The 23,265-nt window shown below is 35.6% G+C and overlaps 1 protein-coding gene across 1 annotated transcript in view; it reads left to right on the forward strand.

The window, feature by feature from the left end:
- The first annotated feature begins 215 nt into the window (after positions 1–215).
- Positions 216–23,265, forward strand: part of LOC125227121 (neural-cadherin-like) — a 147,198-nt gene continuing 124,148 nt past the window's right edge. Inside the window, 1 exon segment of the mRNA XM_048131339.1 lies at positions 216–427. Within this exon segment, the coding sequence (XP_047987296.1) occupies positions 376–427 (52 nt within the window). The 5' untranslated portion in view covers positions 216–375.

Raw genomic sequence — 23,265 nt, forward strand, 5'->3', positions numbered from 1 at the left:
TGACGTCTCCTGTGTTATTCGTACCTAAGTCTCATAATTGCACTGTATATTCGTCGTTGTAGGAGATATTTTGCTCCAGAAAGCGTTTTCCGAGCTTGAAACAGTGGCGGTTAGGCGGGGACGTAGGGGTGGGCTGTACCGCCGCCAGTTCGCTTCTGCTCACTCCGCAACTGGCCGTATCGCGCGCGCTTCGAGCCACCCCTACACCCTTAGCTATAATATTCACCGGAAACAAAAATAAACCGTCATGTGAAAAAATACGTAAATTATTCACATGTGTGTCGTGATTTGTGAATTTAGTGTGACAAAATTGTAATTAGTAACTATCAGTGTGCCATGTGGTGAAAAACCATTAGGTGCCGCCAGCACGCGGATATGGTGGACCCTTTAAAAATCTTTTGGGTTTTAACGAATAGTACTTATCTAGGTAGGTAATACTGTTTGAGCCTGAAGCATTTAAAACAGTAACATATTACTTTCAAACTCAGTACCGTCACCGACGTAATACCACTATAACACTTATTCCGTAGGTATATGTGTTTAATAGCTATAACACCCTTTGCTTACTATCCAAACTTCTAAGGAACAAAGTTTCTGACACCAACTAGCGATATATTTCGCGCTGTGCAAGCTCGAAGCAGGGAATGTTGGTATTTTTATATGTACATAGATATACAATTACGGTCTAATTACATTGGGACATGTTTTTCCTCAATTCTAGCGCTGAGCAAACTATGTACAAGACCTTTGTATAAATACTTCCCAATAGAGCATAATAAGGTGGGTCGTTTATAACTCGTTTATTACCGATTTGGTTGACTAAAATGTCTTTTTCTCAAACTTGCAATGAAATGTTCTAATTAGGTCGGGAACTACTACGTATCCGGTGCGCTGAGTGAGGATGATTTGTAAGGAATGTCATAGTACCTACATTTCGCACTTCAGCCAGTAAAGCACCCTTCATTTGTTTCTAAAAGTTAAATTCTGACACTACACCATGACATTTCATAATCAGAAAAAAAAGCATCAAGTAGAACTAATGCGCCTGAATGTCACCGTTTTAAAAGGTTTTAGCTTTTAAACCTACGATTCCTACGAATAAAATTGATTTCTACATTTTTTTCATTTCATTGCAAGTTTGAGAAAAGCACTATACAAGTATACATACCTCGCCGTGAAAAGGGCTCACAGGCTTCGTATCACTATCCGGCTAAGCGTAGCGAAGATACCTACTCAGCCTGCAAGTCCTTCTTTCCCGGCATCTGACTTAATCTACAAAACAAAAAATCTAGTCTGTCTAGAATAGTCTGGGTAACTAACATCATAGAGGAATAAGTAAGGGAAGAGTTGTAACTCCATACATCAGTAAATGCGAGTTATTTGTAGTGACATCTATCGTCATTCACTCGTTAATCACGCGCCAACTAGCGTAAATTATCAGTACTGCTACTCGACACTAGGTGCCGACAGTGTTGCGTTTGCCAAAAATGTAATATTAAAACAGTTTACACCTTATATTATAAGCTGAAGTAATTGAAAGCAAAGTACTGATTAATACTATTGTAATAGTAGCTAAAAATTGTTGAGCAATAGACTTTTTGTTCGTCGTGACGTCTATTGACAAGTAGCAGTACTGATAATTTACGCTAGTTGCCGCGTGATTGACGAGTGAATGACGATAGATGTCACTACAAATAACTCGCATTTACTGATGTATGGAGTTACAACTCTTCCCTTACTTATTTCCTCTATGCTAACATTTAGAAAGTTTGTCAGATGCTAAACATATAAAACAATTGCAAACGAAGTTAGTCAAGCTATAAGCTTCTACCAATTATATACGTTCGATGCGATTGCGAGTGTATCACGAAGTTATCTTTAAATCGTTTGGTAAAAAAGGTCAAACAAGAAGAGGTTTTATAGACACAATAAGAAATATAGCCTTGGTTTCGTTTTAGATATCGCAAAGCCCAAGTTCATTGTAGTTTAATACAATCGAACATTCTCCAACAATGCTGAACAATATGCCTGTTGTATACTCGTCCGTAACCTCCTCAATAGACCCATTAATATCATATTTCAAATATGATATATATATATTCAATACAATACTTTGCACAGCTTGTAGAGCTAACAATGTTAATGTCGTTATTGTTTAACGACAGTGTGCGAGCCTCGGGGAAATATTCAGTCATTAAATCCATTGTCGGCATTATACCTCCCCGCCATACTCGGAACCTCATTACGTGGAGATTTATTAACGCCCAGCTCACGCGGTCTTTCGTTTTAAGGCACTGCCTAATAAGGAAAAAACACTCCAGATTTATTGCGGATATTATCGGTATCTGCGCCCCACTCCACGGAAACTCACATAGCTTATTTTGAAATACACTCCAAACAGTACAAAAAAAAGTCATAAAGTACACAGCATCTCTGCATAGAAGAGGATTAAATTTTGTAATAAACAAGTATATTGTTCTTCAAACGAAGCTATTGAGGGCACATTACAGACAGGAAATTAACTCTTTAAATGAGAAGAGTGACTGTCTTCAGTATACTTAATTTTTACATGAAAGAACTCCTGAAATGTAATAAAAAGTATTCAGAGTTTCCTTTGTTTATTACGTTTCAGCGGAAACTTGGTAAATTATCTCGGTGGTTAGCTACGTATAGAAGTTTAAATCATTAGGAATTTCATTTAGCTGAGTTTCCGAATGACGTTACTTTGAACATAACTTTTCAACATGTCTGTAGCAGTAAATTATACATGCTTGAGTTACAATATAATGTAATATACCACAGCTTTAACACGACAGCCTGATCTTATAATTAGGTAGTCCTCGCTGACGATGACGTCTTCTTCCTTGATTACTTATTATGCATCTCGTATTCGCATATAGATACAGTGGATTACGTCCACGCTTGTGTAAATAGAAGAGAATCATACATACACATTAAACCTTTGTTACCTTATTACTTAAATACATATGAAATCACTTTCATTTTTACTTAGATAGACATGCTAGTTAAAATTCTCCTAATTCTCCTATATGCCTTTTGTATGTTTTTGTGACAAAGTATAAAAAATGGAATATGTTCGTTAATTAATCCTTTTATTAAACCAGATAATTAGTTTTATTTCCTTCGCTACGATGACCCAAAAGTTCTGAGGTTAGTTACTGCTATGAAAAGAGACAAGGGTAAAGGTTTGTTCGGACATCTGCCACATTGTTCTAAATTCAGTTCTTATTTTTCACTTATGTAATCGTTACTAATGCCTTCAAAATGTCCTTAGTGTGTAACTAGAGGAAATTAAAATGTTGACATGAAAACGGCAGAGGTTGGATTGCAATTAAAAGGAGCAACGGCGTGCAGGAAATGCACCTGCGCTCGCGGGCGCCGGGGCCGAGATAAGACGTAACTCAATCCGAGGCAGCCAACAAATGCTTGCAAATGTAATCGACACAGCCTCCTGTCCCACAATCAGCCAATCCACGTCCCACCGAACCCACTTAAACTAATGCGTCCTATTGAAGCGACCGCACTACAATTGCCGCTAACGAGTAGGTGTTGTTTGCAAAGTGCGTGAGAGTTGGTTTAGCCGTCGTATCTGTTTCACAATCAACCGAAGATTCGCACGTTTTTCGGAAATATATTTACCGGTTTGTTACATCTTATCATTTCTATTTTCGCTCTGTATTTCTTTCTTAAAGGTTTAATCCCTGGCCTTCGGCGTTTCAATAATAAAACAGTTTTTTTTTTGGAAAATGTTGCGGCGTTTTTGCGTTGTTTAAGTAAAGTGTGTTTGTCCATTTTCCTCGGAATTAAATCGCTGGAAATTGCCGTTGAACATGAATCCCGCTCCTCGGGCCGTGATGCATAACTGAATTTTGTACTACCGCGGTAAGCCCATAAAGCCGCAGGTAAAGAGACCAACGCGAGGGTATGCTACTGTCTATTGAAATTCGTCGCACCGGTGTGTTTTAAAACTAAGTTGATTTTGGGGTATGATTAAAGTACATGTATGTATTCATTTCTTTTTTTATATTGATGGGGTGTAACACGGACATTAGATTAAAATCTGCTAAACAATTCAAAACTATCAGTGACATTTGGAATATCGTTCGTCCTAGATAATACTTGTGTTTATTACCGAGTGTATGAACTCGTACCAAACACCAATCAATCAAAAGGCGTGTGTACTCGCGGATGCTTGTTGCGGCCTTATCAAATAAAAAAATAAATCATTACCCCGGTCCACGGTCCGTTGGAAAAAATGGACCAGTTACATTTGCCCCCCAGTCGAGATTTGCCCCGCTGTACCTTAACATCTTTGCGTTATCAACGTATTGGGTTGGCACAAAAGTAATGACACACTCTACAAAACTCTATACATTTCCTTTCTTAAGTTAATTGTTTTCGATAATATTCTAGTATGTTGTAGAACATTCTAGGTACTTCTAATGTGAGGGTATATAAAGCCGCCCTCGTGATTGGTTTAGTTAGATTGAAATAAAATGGACGAGCGACAAGTTCGAACACTTTACTTATACGAGTACTTGTTAGGCCACAGTGCGCGGGCTGCGGCTGACAATATCAACACTGCATTGGGCGCTGGAAGTACAAGCCATGCCACGGTGTCCAGATGGTTTGACCGTTTTAAATCAGGAGACAGGAGCCTTGAAAGTCAGTCACGCTCAGGGCGACCACCTGCATTCAATGATGACGATTTACGCCGCGAACTACAGTCGAATCCTGATGCTACTACTCGTGAATTAGCGGAAGCACTTAACTGCAGTCACCACGCTGTGGAATACCATCTGCATGACCTTGGGTATCGAAAAGTTTTGGCTCGATGGGTACCGCACATCCTTACCGACGCCAGTCGTGCAGTCCGTGTCGCCATCTGTCAATCACTTTTGCTGCGACCCCGACGTAAAGAGTTTTTGACTGATCTGGTTACGGGAGATGAATCATGGATTTATTATGAGAACGATACACGTCGTGCTTTTTGGCTGCCTCGAGAAGAAACGCCACCAACTCAACCGAAGCTGAGTCAAAAGAACCGCTTAAAAGTTTTGCTTTGTTGTTTCTGGGACTCGCAAGGCATGCTGTTTCATGAACTATTACACAATGAAACTGTAAACGCTAACAAATATTCAACACAGCTCACCGAACTATCTTCTGCTATAAAGAAAAAACGACGAAGACGAGCCACTGTAATTTTACTACATGATAACGCTCGACCTCATGTCGCATCTACCGTTCGCCAAAAGCTGCAGAACTTGGGCTGGGAGACGATACCCCACCCACCTTATTCTCCAGACCTCTCACCATCAGACTTTCATTTGTTTAGAGCCCTGAAACGACATTGGCGGGGTAAACAATTCAATGATTTCCATGATGTACAGGTGGAGTTGAACAACTTTTTCGAGGCATAGCCATCAGAGTTCTGGGCGAAAGGCATCCAAACTTTGCCGGATCGTTGGCAAGAAGTCATAGATGCTAATGGTGATTACATCATCGACTAAGCTTTTTGTATTGTAATAATAATAAAATATATAAAACGTAAACCAAGTGTCTCATTACTTTTGTGCCAACCCAATATATTCATTCGTGCGTAAGATAAACCCGAGTTGATTATGACAAGCTCAAAGATTACAATAATCTAGCTGTACGGATTTCTCTTACATAATATGTCAGCCACGCATCTTCACGTTTTGCTGAGTGCTGATCTTATTATGATATCTCTGGGATACGAAGACTAGTAACATATTATTATGCTATTCATGGAAGCAACTAAACGTATTTCTTATACCTAAAACATTTTTGCTGATACACAACAACGCCACTGTCCAAAACTACGCCAGGCTAATAGGAACGATGGACATTGCGCTATTATATTAAGGGTTTTAATAAGTATTTATTAGAAGACTTGCTGCATCTCACACCCGACGCAGCGAACTGGCTAAGCTCCCTGATTAAAATGTAGAAGTAATTGCCTATTTTTAAATTGAGGCCCTTCGACTGAATAAAAATGGGTTTTAATAACACTCAGCCATGTTATGATAAGTAGGAATCATGTGAAGGTTCTAATATTTGGTATTTAGCTAGCATGCTGAACCGTTAACTACGATACACTGGCTGCATGTTCTTGTCTCTCTCTAACTCTCTACCGTTCGTGAGGATTTCTTCCCTTTAGGAGGAGCATATTTCTCGATTACTCTCTCTGTCTCGATACTAATTTAATTCATCCATCCTCCTTGCGTTATCCCGGCTTTTTCCACGGCTCATGGGAGCCTGGGGTCCGCTTTGACAACTATCTACTAATTTAATTATGACCACTGAATATCTATTCTTATATAAATAATACATTTTATGAGAGAACATAAAAAAAGCAAGCAAGGCTCATTTCGTTTCCACAATGTTCAGAACCTCAGGGGGGTTACCATGAAGTGCTAAAGCCGTTCAGTTTAGGTTGAGAGAAAGGGACGAAGCTATAGCAGTTCCATAGCTCCGTCCCTCTCTCTTAACCTAAACTGAACGGCTTTAGCACTTTATGGTAGCCCCTCTGTTCTCACAAATCCCGGTGTGCTTGGCTTGTTCTACACAGATGTAGTTTCCACTATGTCACGCGCATAGTAGTGAAAACATTTTCTTACTAAAATGTTATGTCGTTTGTTAAATCTTACTTAAACGTCACGTGTCACAGTGGATCGAAAACTTTGGGACATTTTTTGAATGTTCGGATGGAGAGTGCCGTCTATTCTAACTAAGAAGAACAAGCAAAATACATCAGGATTTCTGAGAATCAGGCTTTGAGCAACTTTTTGTAAAAACGCCCTTTTTGTTTGTGCTATTATTATACGTAAATTAATTATATCATGAGAGGGTTCTAATAATTGGTATTTAGCCAGCCATCATTACGGAAGCGTGTCAAGGGCCCGTCGGCGGCACGAGACCACACGCTTTTTTGTCCAGCCCGGCTGGAGTGTGCAGTGCTCTTGTCGCACTACCTCGCTGTTGTTTATTTTACTTTTACATTGAAGCAATTTACCACCATGGGGTAATATTTTTAAGATCGTTTTAGGTCGAAAAAGGTCAGTATGGAAAATTTCAATTATGTCGTAAGTAGTATATATTTGGGAAGTTTAAACCACTTTCATTTCGTTCGAGCGATTCTCGCTCAAACTCATTCCAGTGGTCTAAACTCCCAAATACATCCTAACCCTCAAATATCTGGGCAAGAATTGTATCATCATCGTTAGGAAGTTTAAACCACATCGATATCGTTTTGCTATAATAATCGCGTTTGCATGATCATGTTAGCCATACCGTTGGGAAGTTTAAAATCACTTCATACCGTTCGAGCGTTTCGCGATCGAAATCGTTCCAGTGCTTACAAACTCATATATCCGGGCTCTCAAACATCGGGCTAAGATTTTTTCTATGTTACATACTATTCAAATTACTTGTCGTCTCTTGAAACAAAGGTGTTTTGAGAGCACTTTATTTGAATCTTCAGTGAATATCAGTTATAAGAACACGTTATAAAATGTATGTTTCTTGAAAAAAGATGCAAAAGCTTAACGCAACTCACTCTCTGAGGTGGCCAGTCCCAGAGTGCGAGTCTCTTCCAAGCGAATGCTCGGTTGACTATGGCGTTTTCACACAACATGTCTGATCAACTCGTCAGCGTCACAGAACATGAATGGACCTCCAAGGTGCTCAACCCCGGCGTAAGGCCGCATTTTACGTGCATCATTTAAGTACAATCCTCTTCAGGCATGGAAATCCATATATATCGACCGCGTATATACAGAGTTTCCCTAAGTATCTGATTCAACATTGCACACAAGTCGGTTGGCCAATTCCGAAAAGTGTGAACGTTGGAGTCCCCGGTCGTCGAGACTCATCAACGTCGTCTATAAGGCGTTTATTTATACGAAGTAACATCAAAAACTTTGATAGTGCGATGTAGACCTATCGTTTATAATAAACGAAGTAAATACCACCTTTTGATTAACAATTGTGGACTTTGTAATTAAACAGTAAAAGTCTGAAACGGCAGAAAATACACTATAGTCTTATTTTGCTATGTCAAGGGGGAATGTAATCAGATCATATTTATTATCATTGATGTTTTACTGCAAGTGCGGCCTCTATTAGTGAGGGATGGTACTAACTAGCTACTTCGTTAATTAGATGCTTCTAAGGCATCGTGTTATCCAATATATTATTATGCTAGGTTGCGCTAATTTCCATAGATGTCGTTCACTATCGTTTCCATAGTAAGGAGCTTCCCTTCAATGGTTCCAACTAAAAAAATCTCATGGGTTCATTTAGTTAAGCACTCAACAAAAGGAGCCTATTTGAGCAAAACAATTATTTCATAATGACTTCGAACTATGTATGTTTATTGGAACAAGAGTTTTAGACTGTTTGTATTAGGAGGATAAATACTTAATAGATGCACATAAATATATTGTAACGTTATTATATATTTGCTCAATTATTACTTTTAATAGCAATAGTCTAAAGTCTTATTTAAAAAATATGGATATTTTTATCTGATATAAACATTTTCATTCATTCATTTAAAGACGAAGAGAAAAAATAATAATAAGCACTTCACAGAAATGTTGGCCATTTTTGAGATTCGAACCCAGGACCATCCATTTTATAGGTACTGTTAAGTACTGCTACTTAGCCGATCATCAAGGTTCGTGTTGCGAAAATGCAACGTCATATCCATATGTTATTCTAATTAGGTATTCTGCATTGATTGCACTAATTGTTAAACACAACATCTAACATTTCGTAATTTCGAAACGGATGTAAATTGTTATAGGATACTTGCGTTAGCATAGTATTGGCATAAATATAGGGTTGCCGCCGGCACGTATTTGGTGATTTATGATTATTGGTGATATGATAAAGTAACATTATCATAACCGGGATAAACACCTTAATCTCTTTATTCACTGTTTTGGATGTTTCATCAGCGCAAAACATACGTTTTAAAACCAATGTTTTCTTGTTAGGTGTTTAACTTATTCTAAGTACACTAAAATAATATGTTTGAATATTGGCTTTTAAACCAAATTGAGAATAATTACAAAAATAATTTAGTAGTATAAATTACTTTAGCAACATGTTATCTTGCCGCTATGGAGTGATTTCTTGAATAAGATTACCTACACCTAAGATACCACTATCACTTAATCACTTAATAAGTGTGCCTCGATTTTGCATTTTAAACACCGTAGTATATTAAGTTAGTCATACAAATGGCTTACATGCATTTATTACGAGTACTAGTAAAATGAGGACTGTGACACCCTGATTCGTTTAGTAAAATCATCAATAAATTGCTATTAATAAACCATCATTCTAATTGTTTATTCCTTTGCTACTTTGCTCTTTACAGTGCACATTACGTACTCATACGTCTTATAAATAATAAGTTCGAACCACCGTCATTTCTACATATAACATGTAAGTAAGTGTTGTATTTTGTCTTTTTATAAATTATAATACTAGTTGCTCATGTGCAAGGTTTAAAATGATTTTTTTAATTTACTTTTAGGTCGGACTCCGAGTTTGAAACTATTGTACCCCTAAATAACAAGACTGGAGGTGCGAAAGCGAAAAAACCGGTGCAGAAAAGAAAGTCCGATGCTGCTAATAGGTAAAAAGATTTGACACCTGCACGTACCTACTTACATATTGTATGCGTTGCATACGTAAATTGTTTTTGATTATTACGTTTTATTTTACCTACTTACATTATGAATTTAAATTTACAAATTGTTAAAATATTTTCAGGTCCGATTCAGAACGAGAGTGGGAAGAAATTGACGCGGGGACCAAGAAGGTGAAGAAGCCTCGCCAGGCGAAATCTCCTAGGTATGTTACACATTTAAAATATGCATCTATTCGATTATTATAATTGTGACACCCACCTATGTTGTAATCTGAAAAATATTTTTTGTTGCCTTGTTTTGCATTACTTATATTTTATTGTATTATTTACAGGACTACTAGTGGAGCGTCTAAGAAAAAGACTGCCAGCAACCCCTTCGACGTCTTCGAGCTATTTCCTGATGACGAGGCATTTGCGAAAAATTGCCCTACACCAGACCAGCTACGCTCGTCTATAACTCAACGCGTGGCTGATGGATTGACTCGGCGTGCTGCTGATCTTGAGGGGGAGTTTCTCTTGGAGCTGCGAGTATACAACACCGCCGATATACGCAGTGAGTTAGCGGAGCATAAGTGGAAAAAGGCCCTTCTGGCAGTTAAAGCGCAAATAAATAACGATACTCCTCAGTGGGAATATCTACAAAAACTCACAAAGCATTTAAGAACTCTTTTTGACGATGCTGAAGTTACATTTTTTCACAACAAAAAAGGTTAAAAATTCAGCATTGTCAAAAATAATTTTTAAGTGTATATTTTGAACTGTATTCGGATACCACACATATACATAATAGGTACTTACTTTAGTTAGATAAATACTTATTTTACTGTTTTATACGCGAATTTAGTTAGGTGGAACTAAAATGCCTTTTTGCTCTGCCTGTTCAATCCAAGTTCTGAAAAATAAATGGGTTGGTCATTTGAGAAGTACTAAACACAAAAATAATTCTTTAGTGGCAGTAACTGATGGCGTAATTGAGATTTCGTCTGCCTTACAGGGTCGTATATCATCTTATAGAGTTTTCGGATCTGAAGAGCTAGAATTTGCTATACCTGAACAGTTTTTAGATAATTTAACGTCGAAACTAGAAAATATTATAAAACAGTGTTTGATAAAGCACGTGTGTTTAAAAATCAATTTCGAGTATTTTGGAAACTTTCTTTTATTTAAGAACAACCGGCAGGAAACAAAGTCGTTTACGACAAAAAACTTCACAGTACATCAAAACTATACATTTTCTGAGTTATACCAAAAAGTTATAAACGACATAAAAAATAACATTGAAAATTTTGAGCAGCGCGATAGTGGATGGACTTTCTTATCTAATTTATATTTAGAGGTTAATGTTAACAAATACCAGCCTCTAAAAGGATCTTCTTACATAGATTTACCTAAGTCTATTAAAAACAAGAAAGCTTGTATTAACATACAGAATAAAGATGAATATTGTTTTCTGTGGAGTATTGTTGCTGCGCTTTATCCCTCAAAAAATCACAAAGAGCGTACGGCCTCATACCCCTACTTTAAAGACGTGTTGAATATTGATGGTCTCAGTTTTCCCATAACTTTCTCTGATATTGGTATGTTTGAGCATAAAAATGTGGATTTAAGTATTAATGTGTATTCTTTAATGGATAATCGTACAGTGGCAGGACCTATTTATAGATCTCAATATAAAAGGAGTAAGAAAATTAATTTACTTTTAATAGAGAAAGGAAATAAATCGCACTACGTTTTAATAAATAATTTGTCTCGATTGGTTCGTTCCCAAATAACTAAACATCATGGTAAACTTTACTTTTGTGAAGATTGCCTCTTATTTTTTCCTTCCCTAGACAAGTTTGAAAGTCACTCCTGTAGTGGAATCGCCACTGTACTCCCGGAAAGAGGTACATATCTACAATTTAAACATTATGAACGTCACTATAATGTTCCTTTTGTAGTTTATTGTGACTTTGAAACAATTCTTAGGCCATTTCAATCATGTGAGCCTGAAAAGGAACCTCAGGGAAGTTTCACTGTAAATAAACAAATGCATATACCCGCAGCTTTTGCCTATAACATAGTCTGCTCTTATGATCAACGCTTAAATAGATTTATTCAATACAGAGGACCCGACTGTGTTTCTAAATTTTTAAAATATTTATACAGACAGGTTGAAGATATTTATAAAATATTGCGTGAAGAAGTGCCTATGATTTTCACAGAAACAAATGCTTTAGCCCACAAAAATGCTCAGACATGCCACATTTGCCTGACTGCTTTATTTGGCGACAAAGTAAGAGATCACTGCCACTTAACTGGTGTTTATCGTGGGGCCGCTCATCAATACTGTAACTTACGTTATAGTGTTCCCAAATTTATTCCTGTTTTCTTTCATAACTTAGCAGGATATGATGCGCACTTGTTTATAAAGGAGTTATGCGAGGATGTAGGTTCAAAGGTGCAAATAATTGCGAAGAACAAGGAAAACTATATATCCTTCAGTAAGTTTTTAAAGATGCCTGACGATCAGTATGTGCGGATACGATTTGTAGATTCGTTTAAATTCCTAGATACAAGTTTAGAAAAATTAGCGAAGGGACTTGCTAAGGCAGACTTTTCTCACTTACGATTGTTTTTTCCTGATGAAATCAAATTTGACCTATTGACTAGAAAAGGTGTTTATCCTTATGACTATATAACATGTTGGGACACGTTTGCCGAGACTGAATTACCTTCGCAGGATTTATTTTATAACTCGTTAACTTCGGAGAACATAAGTGATGAGGATTATGTGCATGCGCAAACTGTATGGAATACATTTAATATAAAAAATCTTGGTCAATATACGGATCTTTACCTTCAGACCGACGTTTTACTTTTATCAGACATCTTTGAAAATTTTCGGCGAAATTGTATGGTTAGTTATCGACTAGATCCTGCGTTCTATTTAACCTCCCTAGTCTTTCATTCGATGCAATGTTACTAATGACTGGTATTAAATTAGAGCTAATATCAGACCTAGAAATCATTCGCTTTATTCAAAAAGGGATTCGAGGAGGAATTTGTATGTGTTCAACTAGACATTCCATTGCAAATAATCAGTATATGAAAACCTACGATAACAAATCACCTGATTCGTTTCTCATATACATAGATTGTAATAATTTGTACGGGTATGCAATGTCACAACCGCTGCCTGTGTCAGATTTTCGTTTTTTGGATGACTTTGAAATTTCACACCTAGATATTACATCGGTTTCAGACGACGCGGAATTTGGGTATATACTTGAGGTTGACTTGCTATATCCGCAATATTTACATCATGATCACAACGACTATCCTTTTTGCGCAGAAAAGTTTGTTCCTCCGGGAGGAAAAAATACAAAATTAATTCCAAATTTGTTCGATAAATATGAGTACGTAATTCATTACGAGCATCTAAAAACATGCCTCAAAAACGGTTTGGTTATTAAGAAAATACATCGTGTACTCACTTTTAAACAAAATTCTTTTTAAAGAAATACATAGACTTAAATACAGAGTTGCGGAAAAATGCGAAAACCCAATTTCAACAGGACCTATTTAAACTAATGAACAATTCGATATTCGGAAAAACTCTTGAGGATTGTGAACGACGCGTTGACGTAAAACTGGTCAACCAGTGGTATGACGAACGAAACAGCACTAAAAAGGTTACTTGTGGCGGTACTTTAATAGCAAGACCCAATTTTCATAGCGCCACAGTGCTCACTGACAACTTGGTAGCCATTCAAATGAAGCCAGAAAGAGTTGTATTGGATAAACCCATTTACATAGGATTCTCGGTATTAGAACTATCCAAAAACCATATGTACAAATTTCACTACTCGGTAATAAAACCCCACTATAGTGATCGCGTTCGCCTCTGTTATTCTGATACTGACAGTTTCATTTATGAAATTAAAACTAGAGACTTTTACCAAGACTTAAGAACACATTTTTTAGATTTCTTTGATACGAGTAATTACAGTCCTTTAAATGATTTCCAGATTCCTTTGCGTAATAAAAAGATTCCGGGACTATTCAAAGATGAGCTAGAAGGATCACTTATAACAGAGTTTGTAGGATTGCGGTCTAAGCTGTATTGTATAACTAGTACACACCCGAAAAAGGGCTTTGTAAAAAAAGCAAAAGGTACTAAGGCTGGTGCCATCAAAGATTTGACACTGGAAAATTACAAAGACGTACTTTTAAACGATAAAATCATTCGAAAAAAGAATATTTTGTTTAAAACTATCAAACATGACATCTTCACTCAAACGGTCAACAAAGTTGCTTTATGTAATAAAGATGATAAACGAATTATTTTATCAGACAAAGTTTCAACTATGGCATGGGGTAATAGTTCTTTTTGTAGATCCGAAACAAATAATGGAAAAGTTGTAACTAAAAGTAAGTGCTGAATATTATATGTTGTAGCGAATTTCAATGTACTATTTCAATTGTATTTACCGTGAAAGTGTTTCAAACTGTTATTAAACTTAGTTAACACAGTTAATCATGAAAAAAATTACACTTTATTTTAGCAGGATGAGGGATATCCACTTATACTCTGCTAACTCACTGCATTGGAAAATAAATATATATATATATATAATAACGCACGTCTGTATTTTATGCTTTTATTTTGTATACTTATCTAATAAACGTATAAAAAATATGTGTTCAGTTTATTTCTTCTTATACACTCCCATACTTTCCATTTTTACAGGGTGTAACCAAAATACTGATCAACCGTTTAAGAATGTATTCAATATAGTACCTATTGTACAAATAATTATGTTATTTTTAAGTAGCTTTAACAATGTTTCCCAATGAAAATAATGTAAAAAGATGAATACATTCTTAAAAGGATGACAATTATTTTTGTTATAAGTTTCCTACTCAAAAGCCTGAGTGCTGTAGATTCATTTTTCTTTAAGGAAGTACAGAGCTATACCTATCTTATAGTAAATAATAGTTGCAAGTGCGCTCTGTGAGTAACTTTCACTCAGTGTTATAAATTATAATTAAATACATCAATTTCTTACTAATGATAATGAGTAAGTATACAAAGGTGTTAATTTTGCTCATCACATGTGACTCTCTTCTTTTGAGCTGTTTGATAAATCAATTAACGCCGACAAGTAACAAGAAGCTTATCTACCTAACCTGTATATATTGCATAGCTGAATAGAGTCTAATTTCTTGGCGCGTGCATGCCTACGCTGGCAAAAGCAGGTCAACAACATTATTGGAAAACTGCAATACTGACATTCTCTATATTGTTATAATGTTCGCATGTTCGCATTTATGAATTTGATACAATAAGAAGTGGTCGTTCAAGTAATAAGTTCAAGTAAGTAATTATTTTATTTTTATTATATACTTTTAGTAAATATTATGTGATAATTTAAATACATTATTATTATTTATTTATTTAAACTTTATTTTACAAAAGAAAAACTTAAAATTACAAGAGGTAGATTTAATGCTTAATAGTAAGGCTTTATTAAAGGTAATACTTATTGTGTTACAGTTTCAACATGTGCGAACATTGTGACCCCGAGGATCCTTTTACCCATGCTCAAGAGTGGAACACCCAGACATTTGAAGACGCATATCCAGAACTTGCCAACAAGCATGACGTGACCATTACAGCACCATCAATAGAAACACCCAACAAAAAGAAAATAAAAACTAAACAGCGTGCTCCAAAACGTAAATTAAAATCATCCACTACTTTTGTGAAATGTAGAAAATCCGTTGCTGAGGGACCCCGTCTGATACAAATAAAAATCATCGGCTTACGTAACGGGCAGGAAAGCCAGGCAGAGAGTGATGATGAAGAAAATATGATCTTTAGTGCTCAATATATAGCCAGCGAACCAGTGGACAATGTTGTGGATTCGGCATACAGTTTAATAAATCAAATCTCTAAATCAATGTTACAAGAAAATTTCTGAGTTTATTGTTAAGGTTAAAAATGTATGTGTGCGTAAAATAAAAAAATAAAAAATGGGTCTTTCATTACAGACTTTTATTTATTATCATTAAAACATAATACAGTGCTTATTTCTAAAATAGTAAACATCGTTATAAATCTTGTGCAGACACAATAGTATCATAATACCACTTTTTAATACATATAACATTTTTTAAAGCACATTTTTTTTCATGATGCAGGCAGTTATATGCACTAGACTTATTACAATATTTTTCATGCAAATGTAGAAAATTAGGACAATCTTGTTCACCTAAATCTATTACAGCACAATTAGCACACAAATCTTTAACCCACTTAATTTTTTCCGCTCCTTTTACATAAATGTTATTGTTATTTAAATGGTTCACAATCATTCTTTTAAATTCTCTGTGATCGACAAATCCTTCCCTCCATAAAATTCCGTGGTTTTTTTCTAACCATATTACTCTTTTTCTTTCTTGCTGAGATAAATGAGAAAACGTGTAGGGTGGTTTTATTAAAAAGACTTGCGTGTATTCTTTAGTACTAAGTGCGAATTCCTTTATTATAAAATCGTTATTTAATGATTTAAATCCTTGAACATCCACGAATAAGCTTTTAGTGCTCATGATATTTTCCTTGTTATATTGCTAAGAGGTCTATACTCTATAATGCTATCATTCAAAATAAGACAATACGCAGATGTTTGATCGGGTATATCCTCACTGCACTCTATTTCAACTCTGATGTCAACAACACCCGATTTTAAAGTGTCACTTTGTCTTGAACAATCCACGAAAAACAATGGTGCTATTTCTTTGAAATCGTAAGGATTTAACAAGGGTGCCTGACTACGATTATAGTAGGACTGTTGGAATTTAGAATATTGCTCGTATAATATAGCATACTTCTCATCGGAAAAACTAACATTCAAATTTTCATAAGGATAATATATAGAATTCAAGAAAACTTTAACCTCTCTCAAGTTACAATGATCGAAATGTGTTATATCTTTGTCGGACGCATTTTTCCTACCAGTTTTCAAACCAACTATAACATACCGAGGTTTTTCGATTTGAGATGAAGTTTTAATAGCCCAAGAGTGCTTGGAAGTTTTTGGCAGCAGTGGATATTCGAAGAGGTCCCAGTTTCTGAACGCAATTTGTATTGCACGATCTTTTTCCACATATTTAAGAAGATTCAGTCTTTCCCGATCGGAAACCTTAATATGAGGCATACGCCATACCACTTTTGATAAAGTAACATTGTCTATATATTCATTTGGGTTCAATTTAACGCTATTCAAGTTAGTGTTAGAGCGTAAAAGTATAAGTTCATGTTTGCAATTAATAATAATTTTGTTGTAGTCTTCAGCAAAGCCCAAAATTTTGTTTAATGGTATAGAAGCAGAAAATAAACCTTGGGTAACTTTAGTACCTTTTATGTCCCACCCCACGACTTTGCCATTCTCGCTTCATGTTCACTCATGGATAAAAGAGATTTCATTGTTGTTGTGATTCCTGCATTTTTATTTTGTCTATTTCAATTCCATTCAGTTCGTATCGAATGTCTTGAAAGAAATGGAGGACAGGGTTATTGGTAAACAGGACGCTCGACACGGGTTGTTTTGTTTCTCTGTTCATCACTGTAATAGTACCTTCTATGTATAATGTGCTAGCTGAAGGCAACACGTACATATCTTGCTGATTGATGGGTATGCGAATTTCATCGTTCAAATTAAAACTTGTAACGTAAGGTTTGTACGAGTGGTATTCATAACTTTCGATTGAGTTATCATAGCTAAAGGAGTTTGCTAAGTCCAGAATGCTCATTTTAGTAAACCGATTGATCTGAGAAACAAAATATTTTCACTAGTGAGCCTGCTTTTCGGTCTTCTTTTCTTGATAGCACCAAGGGTACTGCCTGATTTATCACGGTTCACTGCTGTTTTATTGAAATCAATCATTTTTTCCTCAGGTGTAAATATATTTGAATCTCTTCTCCGCGTAAATTTATCAATTGGTTGTTGGTATCTAGTAGTCTTATTTTAAGAGAACTTAAAGTATTTTGAGTGACGGGAAAATAAATAACGTTTTTAGGCGTCTCTATTATTCTATACCCTGGAGGCACATTAGGTACAAATTCATGAACTATATGGCTCGGTTTTCCGTTGATAAATGATCCACTAATGATATCACATTCGATTCGAACTATAGTCGTCGATAGAATGGACACTGGAAATGGAGATTCCATTAATATATTCGCAGGAACAGTTTCATTACCGAAACCTAGTAGTTTACCTATGGAGTTATCGCCACCAAAATGTATGCTCTTAGAGCAAAAAATAGATGTTTTTAGAGTATTATTATTACACAAAAGTTTAAAAGAACAGCCTTGAACATGTGTTTTTAAATAATCGTTTAAATCCTGGAGTTCATAAGAGCCTTCTGGTATCTCCAATACTTCACCCTCACCGTAGTAAAATTTGCAATTTCGACTATCTATGTTAGGTATTGAATTAAACGTAGATAAATACAGTAGACCACATTCGTATTCACCGTCCAATTGAAGTTCAGGCGAATAATTTGTTGTAAGACTAGAGGAGGTTCCCGTTATGGATAAAGTGAAAGACATCGTGTAAATGACATTTTTTTTATTAGTGTTAACAATTTAAACGCCTCTGCCAAAATTGTTTTAAATATTTTAAGCATAAATGACCACAATTTACAGTATTAAATTGTTGGAACTGCCTATAATTATATGAAATATCAAATCTTTTCAAATATATTATCAACTCTAATGGCGGTTTAATATCGCCGAAGCTATTATAATATTCACAATATTTTTTATCCTTTGCATAGGCTACCCAGTGAGTTCCTTGGTTTTTTGATTCGTCTAAGTTAATTATCGCGCATTCTCTACGCTTAGGAAGTTTGGGTAAGCGGTCTCTCATAAATACTCCTCTAAAATAAGGTATACCCGTTGAATTGTTGATAATATCGACATTTGTGAGAGCTCGACTGGGTAACCTACCATTTAGTTTTTTGAGGTTTTTAAGCATAGTCCTTTGCCATTTCTGTACGGTTTTATATGTAATCCTTTGCCCAACGCTATGGATTCCATCATTTTGTTGTGACGTTCAGATTCCGCTAGTTTATTTCTTGCCGCTTTATAGTCTCCTACAGCTTTAGCTATTCCTGCCGCGCCGCCTGCCAGAGAACCCAGAGCCGATAATCCCGCGAATATAGGAATCAACGGTAATATGCCTCCAGTTTTTGGAATAGGTATTATACGAGGTATCCGCATACGACTTGTGTTAGGAAATATTTTCTTCGCAGCTGTATAAGCACTGCTTATGATATTTCCATTCTTTTTTTTCTTTAATTCGCTACGTATTTTTGTAACTAAGTGCTTAAATGACTTAACACCTGCCCCTGTCTTAATTTTCGATTTCATAACTTTACTAACCAGCCATGACGCCAGTTTTTCTCCTTTCCCAGCGTTTTTTGCATTCATACGTCGCTTAGCCATTTTATAAAGTTCTAAATCAGCCTTATGTCGATCCTCTATACGTGAATATTTGTCGTAAGCAATATCGTGTTGCATACAAGCTGAATCTAACCCGTTGATACCTTTATCACCCCGTCTTAAGCGTTCTTGTAATTTAGTTCCAGGGCCGCAATAATTGTACCCAGGTATGTGTAGTTCAAATGGAAGATTATTAATGGCACTATTTAAAAGTCCTCTTCCTTTCATAGTCAGTTAACTAGTGATAAAGTAACATTCACATCAGTATTATAAATAGATTTACCTCTATACAACAGCACTGCGCTCAATCCAACTATTTTCGCTTGTACTAAGACCCAACCACTTAACGTATAGCTTGTTGCCTTTTCTTTTCATTATTTTCTCTATAAGATAAACATTAGGATACTTTGTTTTTTGCAGCTCTTGTTCATAAAAGGTGCCTAATATTGAATTTTTTCGTTGATCCTCTAAGTAATATGTAACGGGTATAGTATTCTTAACTTGTTTTATTGTAAATAATTCTGTAGACCAATTAGGCGTATAACCTTTATGAAAAGCGCCTTTGTACTTGCTTATACGTACGCAATCCCCTACACTGAATTTGTTGGCCCTTGTTTGTAGGTATGAGCGAGGTTTGTTTAGTATAGATTTTATTTCAGACTCTTTATGGAAATCAACATCTATCGGTCTACACCTTATTGTGCGATGAAATGTATGATTATATGAATTCACAATATCATGTAAAGGTTTTCCAAACCATTTGTAATTGCCAACAAAACTAAAATATTTATACAGTTTGCCTTTTAAAGTTTTTATAACCCTTTCTACAATTGATGCTTTTTTAACTGAATAGGTTGAATAATGGTTTATCTGCAAGGATTCCAAATAATTTTTAAATTCAGTATTGTAAAATTCTTTCCCCAAATCTGTCTGTAGATGTTTAGGTTTGCGTTTTGCAGTGTCAATTAGTTGCCTAAAAGCGTCTTTGGTCTCAAATTTGGTCTTAGATTTCATCGGAATTCCCCATATGTATTTTGAAAATGTATCAATGACAACCAAAACGTACTTATAACCCTTATTAATATTATGAAATTTTTGTAAATCCAGTAAATCTGCTTGCCACAAATCATCTATGCCTTTTAGTACAACTGAACGCCGCGCAAAATTTTTGCGAGCAGACCTATGAATTTCATTTACTATTTGGTTCTTTTCCATTACTGAGTCTGCTCAAAATACCCTCAGTTTCCTTTTTTGTATAAAAGTTCAAGTTCAACTGGCGCTGCAAGCTATGAATTTGTGAATTTATAGTTTCAAGCAAAGAATCCAATTCACTTTTTTTGTAAGTGCCACTAAAGAGTTGATCAACATATTGTTTGTTTACACCATCAGTAGACAGCACAGGTGTATTAACACCTTTCAGTCGAGACGATTGTAAATCAAAATCGCCATTATCAGCGCGAATTAGTGCCCTTTCGCCAAATTCCGAAAATTCGAATACTCGTAAGCGTTTATGTACATGGTGTCCAAATTTATCAATGTTCATTTTGCTATGTATCATGCTTTATTAAAAGATTAAGATTGACTGCGGATCTAAAGTATCGTTAGGTCATTATATATCTTTCAATATATCTGATTCTTTCAATTCTTCAATTATAGATATTATTTCGTTATCTAACCCTGTATTACCAGCATCCCGGGATGCAATAAGTAGCTTTAATCTTTCAACTAACTCATTTGGATCATCCCAATAAACGTATGAAATATTATTGGTTACCTTTTTCATAGTTGGGAGCCCTTGTCCCTGGACATTACTCCCATTACTTTTTAAACGTTCTTTAGTATATTTAAACATAGGCCTTATGATTTGTAAATATTTTCTACCTTTGTTGCTTTTTATAGGTTTATTTGGATTAAAGTCACGCCTGTGTGCATTCGTTTCTAATAGCAGTAACTTATAATTAAGTTTATCTTCTTCAGTTATAACTTCAAGTTCAGGCACTTTTGTAAATAATAATTCCTTCAAACCCGGGGTTAAATTGTAAGTTTTTCCGCTAATTACTATACTGTTATTATCAAGCGCTACCACATGCGATCCGAGCATAATTTTACCACGTTCTTTGTGTACGCCAAAAGGGATATTCTCCAAATTATACGAAATGTTACCATCACTATTATCATCTCCGGGAGAATCTATCGAATCAGAAGTCTTAAAAGAGAACTCATCAGCTGATTCCTCGCTATTAATACTGTCATCTAAAGAGGCGTTGCTTCCATCATAAACGTCTCTACTTTTAGAGATCGTAGAATTCACACCAACGGTGTGAGTAGTACTTTCCTTATCACTGGCCTCAGGGCTGAATTTCAATCGCTTAATTGAGTTTTTCCAGTCTGTATCATCAGTCTTAAATTCGTCGCTAAGGTAATTATTTTCATTATTAAAGTTACTTTTTTTATTACTTTTAACCATCTCATTGAGAGGTTCTGTTATTGGTTTTAAAACTGACTCTAATGTCATTTCATTGGCCGTTTTGATGTTACGAATTAACTTAACTTTTCTCTTTACAGCCTCAGCTGACTGAAGCAGCTTCTCTTTTAAATTCTTCTCTTCGTTCATTACGATGCAACCTCGTTGGAATTATATGAAGAAATGGCGGTGTAATGTAATTGCGGCATTCTAAATACATTCATCTAAAATAATAAATGTATCAAAACCCGATCTATAGCATCCTGAATTCTTCGCACAATCCTTATTTATTACTAAGTAGTTGTGCGGTTGGTTCCATACAGTGGCACACATATCTCTAAACTGGTTCCATCGCATATCAGTTCCAACGTGTTCATCATAAATATGTCGTAAATTAATTTCGTCTTGTTTAAACAAAATAATCAGATTTGCATTATCTCTTATTAACTGTTTAGGTATTTTGCTGTAGGTTTGATTCAAGTAAAAACTATTAATGTTTTTGTGTCGTCCCATCGCAAAGTAATCCCTTATATTATTTTGATTTTCACATGCAACGTCATCAAATATGAATACAGAGTCATTAGCTGCATCCTGAGGACTCACGACTTCATCATTTTCGCGATATTTGAAATAATTTACTGAAGGAACCAATGACAACACTTTTTCTAGATAGTTGTATAAAGGTTGATAAAGAGTTTTTGAATACACATACACATTTTGAAAACGAATTCCTTGTTCATGTAAAAGAAGACCTATCATTAGATTGGTCTTTCCACAATTAGATGGTCCACAAATGACGCAACGGATTGAATTCGGTAAAAGTTTTCCATGATAAGAATTCTGTTTTGAACAGTTTGAAGCTAGTATGTCAAACCGAAGGGTTTGAGGTTGCTTAACAAACTTCATAGTAAATACTCGTTAGTTAGCAACGTCTTGTTATAATGAAATGTTAATCCATAATGATGACTTACATTGTCAACTCGATTAATATGCCTGCTTTGGCCGCGAAACGCTCGAACGGTATGAAGTGATTTTAAACACAACTATTATCGCGAAAGGATATCGATGTGGTTTAAACTTCCTAACGATGATGATACAATTCTTGCCCAGATATTTGAGGGTTAGGATGTATTTGGGAGTTTAGACCACTGGAATGAGTTTGAGCGAGAATCGCTCGAACGAAATGAAAGTGGTTTAAACTTCCCAAATATATACTACTGTCGTACACTCCTTAAAGGCTTTATCAGTAAACTTGCGTTTTCTTTCAATTATTGAGTTTACTCATATAGCATATATTTGCAGTGAAAAATGTAATTAAATACAAGCCAAATTGAATGACAATGTAATTTGCATTTGATAACATTTCTCGTGTTTGTTAAGTAACTACGAGTACTTATCCTTGTATTTGGAACCGCTCTTATGAGCCTCTTCTAGTCGGAATTTCTTCCGCGCAAATTTTCTTCAACATTTGTCATATCCTTTACGTCGGTCACAATATTATTCGATTGCGCTCTCCTTATGAAGTATTTTTGCTGAGGAAATTGAGTTTTTTCTTCATAAAATATACTGAAAAAGGCACTTTTATTTTTCTTTCAAAGAGAT

Source organism: Leguminivora glycinivorella, chromosome 6 (assembly GCF_023078275.1).
Source record: "Leguminivora glycinivorella isolate SPB_JAAS2020 chromosome 6, LegGlyc_1.1, whole genome shotgun sequence".
NCBI lineage: Eukaryota > Metazoa > Arthropoda > Insecta > Lepidoptera > Tortricidae > Leguminivora > Leguminivora glycinivorella.